This window comes from Tenebrio molitor, unplaced genomic scaffold (genome assembly GCF_963966145.1).
Source record: "Tenebrio molitor unplaced genomic scaffold, icTenMoli1.1 SCAFFOLD_647, whole genome shotgun sequence".
Taxonomy (NCBI): domain Eukaryota; kingdom Metazoa; phylum Arthropoda; class Insecta; order Coleoptera; family Tenebrionidae; genus Tenebrio; species Tenebrio molitor.
Window position 1 is genome coordinate 6,944 of NW_027184196.1, and position 1,438 is coordinate 8,381.

The window sequence follows — 1,438 nt, forward strand, 5'->3', positions numbered from 1 at the left end:
GTTCTATATGCAGGCCCTAGCTGATTTGCGTAAGGCGTTTTCCCAGTTCGTTCCGTATGACCCTATCGTTTCTAAGGCGATGATCGCGTTTGAAGCAAAGTGTCGGGCTATCAATGCAGAGTGCCGAGAATTTGTGATTGCCATGAGTACCCGACTCAGCGTGCCTCGCCCACGGATACAGGCCCTGTGCTTTCCACATTGGGCATCGAAGGATCTTGTTGCCGCCTGTATCTGTGCGAACCGCCAGGCGCATATGGCTATGGCGCCGGCTGAGAAAAAAGCTTTTAAACTAGAGTTCTTTGAAAGACAAGCGCGCATCATATCGCTTGCTTCCGAGTCCCAGGCACCAGCTTTGGAAATGGTAACCAGCTGGGCGCAGTTCAGCCAATCGTTTCACAAGATTAATCGGCTGCAGGGCACCTTTGCTTCCATGAATGTGGGCTTGGTTGAGAAAGAGGTGAACACGTATAGCTTCGCGAAAGATGTTGATCAAATTCGTTCCGCGGCATACCAGGGCCTTACCCGGGCTATGACTCTCTATGCTCCGGAAAAAGGATTCAAGTTCTCTGGGTATGCCCATGCCTGGATCAAACAGATGATTCTGCGTGAGCTCGTAGCTCAAGACACGGTGCGCCTTCCTGAAGGGGCGCACACGACCATTACGCGAATCAAAACGGTATACGCTGATATGCCCAATGCCAGTGATGAGTATGTGTGCGAGAAGGTGTGTATTGGCCTGGATGAGCTAAGCGCATTGCGCCCATACGTGAGCGGCGCGAATGGTATGAGCCTCGAAGCAGCGCTCAATGATGAAAAGGATTTGAATCTTCATAGCGTGCTGGAAGACGACAACAACAATTTTTCCCAAGAGGTTGAAGATGCCAACCTGGCTACTCGTTTTCTTGATCTTTTGAAGGGTGTGCTCACAGAGCGCGAATACTTTGTGTTGAAGCACAGACGGGAGCTCGAATCTGCCGAATTTATGACCATGGGTGAGATCGCCAAGGTGCTTGGCGTCTCTGCCCAGAATGTGAATCGAATTGAAAAGGAGGCTATTGCGAAGCTGGCGAGTATTAGTGACCTAGAAGCGATGTGGCTCGATGTATTAGGTGCTTAAAGGCTATTGGAGAGTGACATGATTTCAGAGGCCTTAGCCTTTTGGGCTTCAGTTGCATGGCGACTTTCGCAAACGATTTCAGCCATCTCAAAAGCTCCCTCAAAATCACCAGTATCAAAAAGCTGGATCGCGATTTCTAGTTGGGTTTTTAAGTGCTTTTCTTCTGCTGTTGAAGGAGGCTCGGGAGCCCCTGCGGTGTCACTGCACGCCTCAAAGGCCTCCACACGCTCTGCGGGTGTTTCTGGCAGCGATTCCATTGTTGTGGGTTCGTCCGGGCTCACTGCTGCCGGTACGAGCCTTAGCGCCGGTGTGAACATACTG

The 1,438-nt window shown here is 51.0% G+C and overlaps 1 protein-coding gene across 1 annotated transcript; it reads left to right on the forward strand.

Annotated features, from left to right (window-relative positions):
* The first annotated feature begins 253 nt into the window (after nt 1–253).
* On the forward strand, nt 254–1,117 carry LOC138140961 (RNA polymerase sigma factor SigA-like). Its single transcript, XM_069061775.1, has one exon. It carries the CDS (start codon nt 254–256, stop codon nt 1,115–1,117), a length of 864 nt encoding a protein of 287 aa, XP_068917876.1.
* The last annotated feature ends 321 nt before the right edge of the window (nt 1,118–1,438 follow it).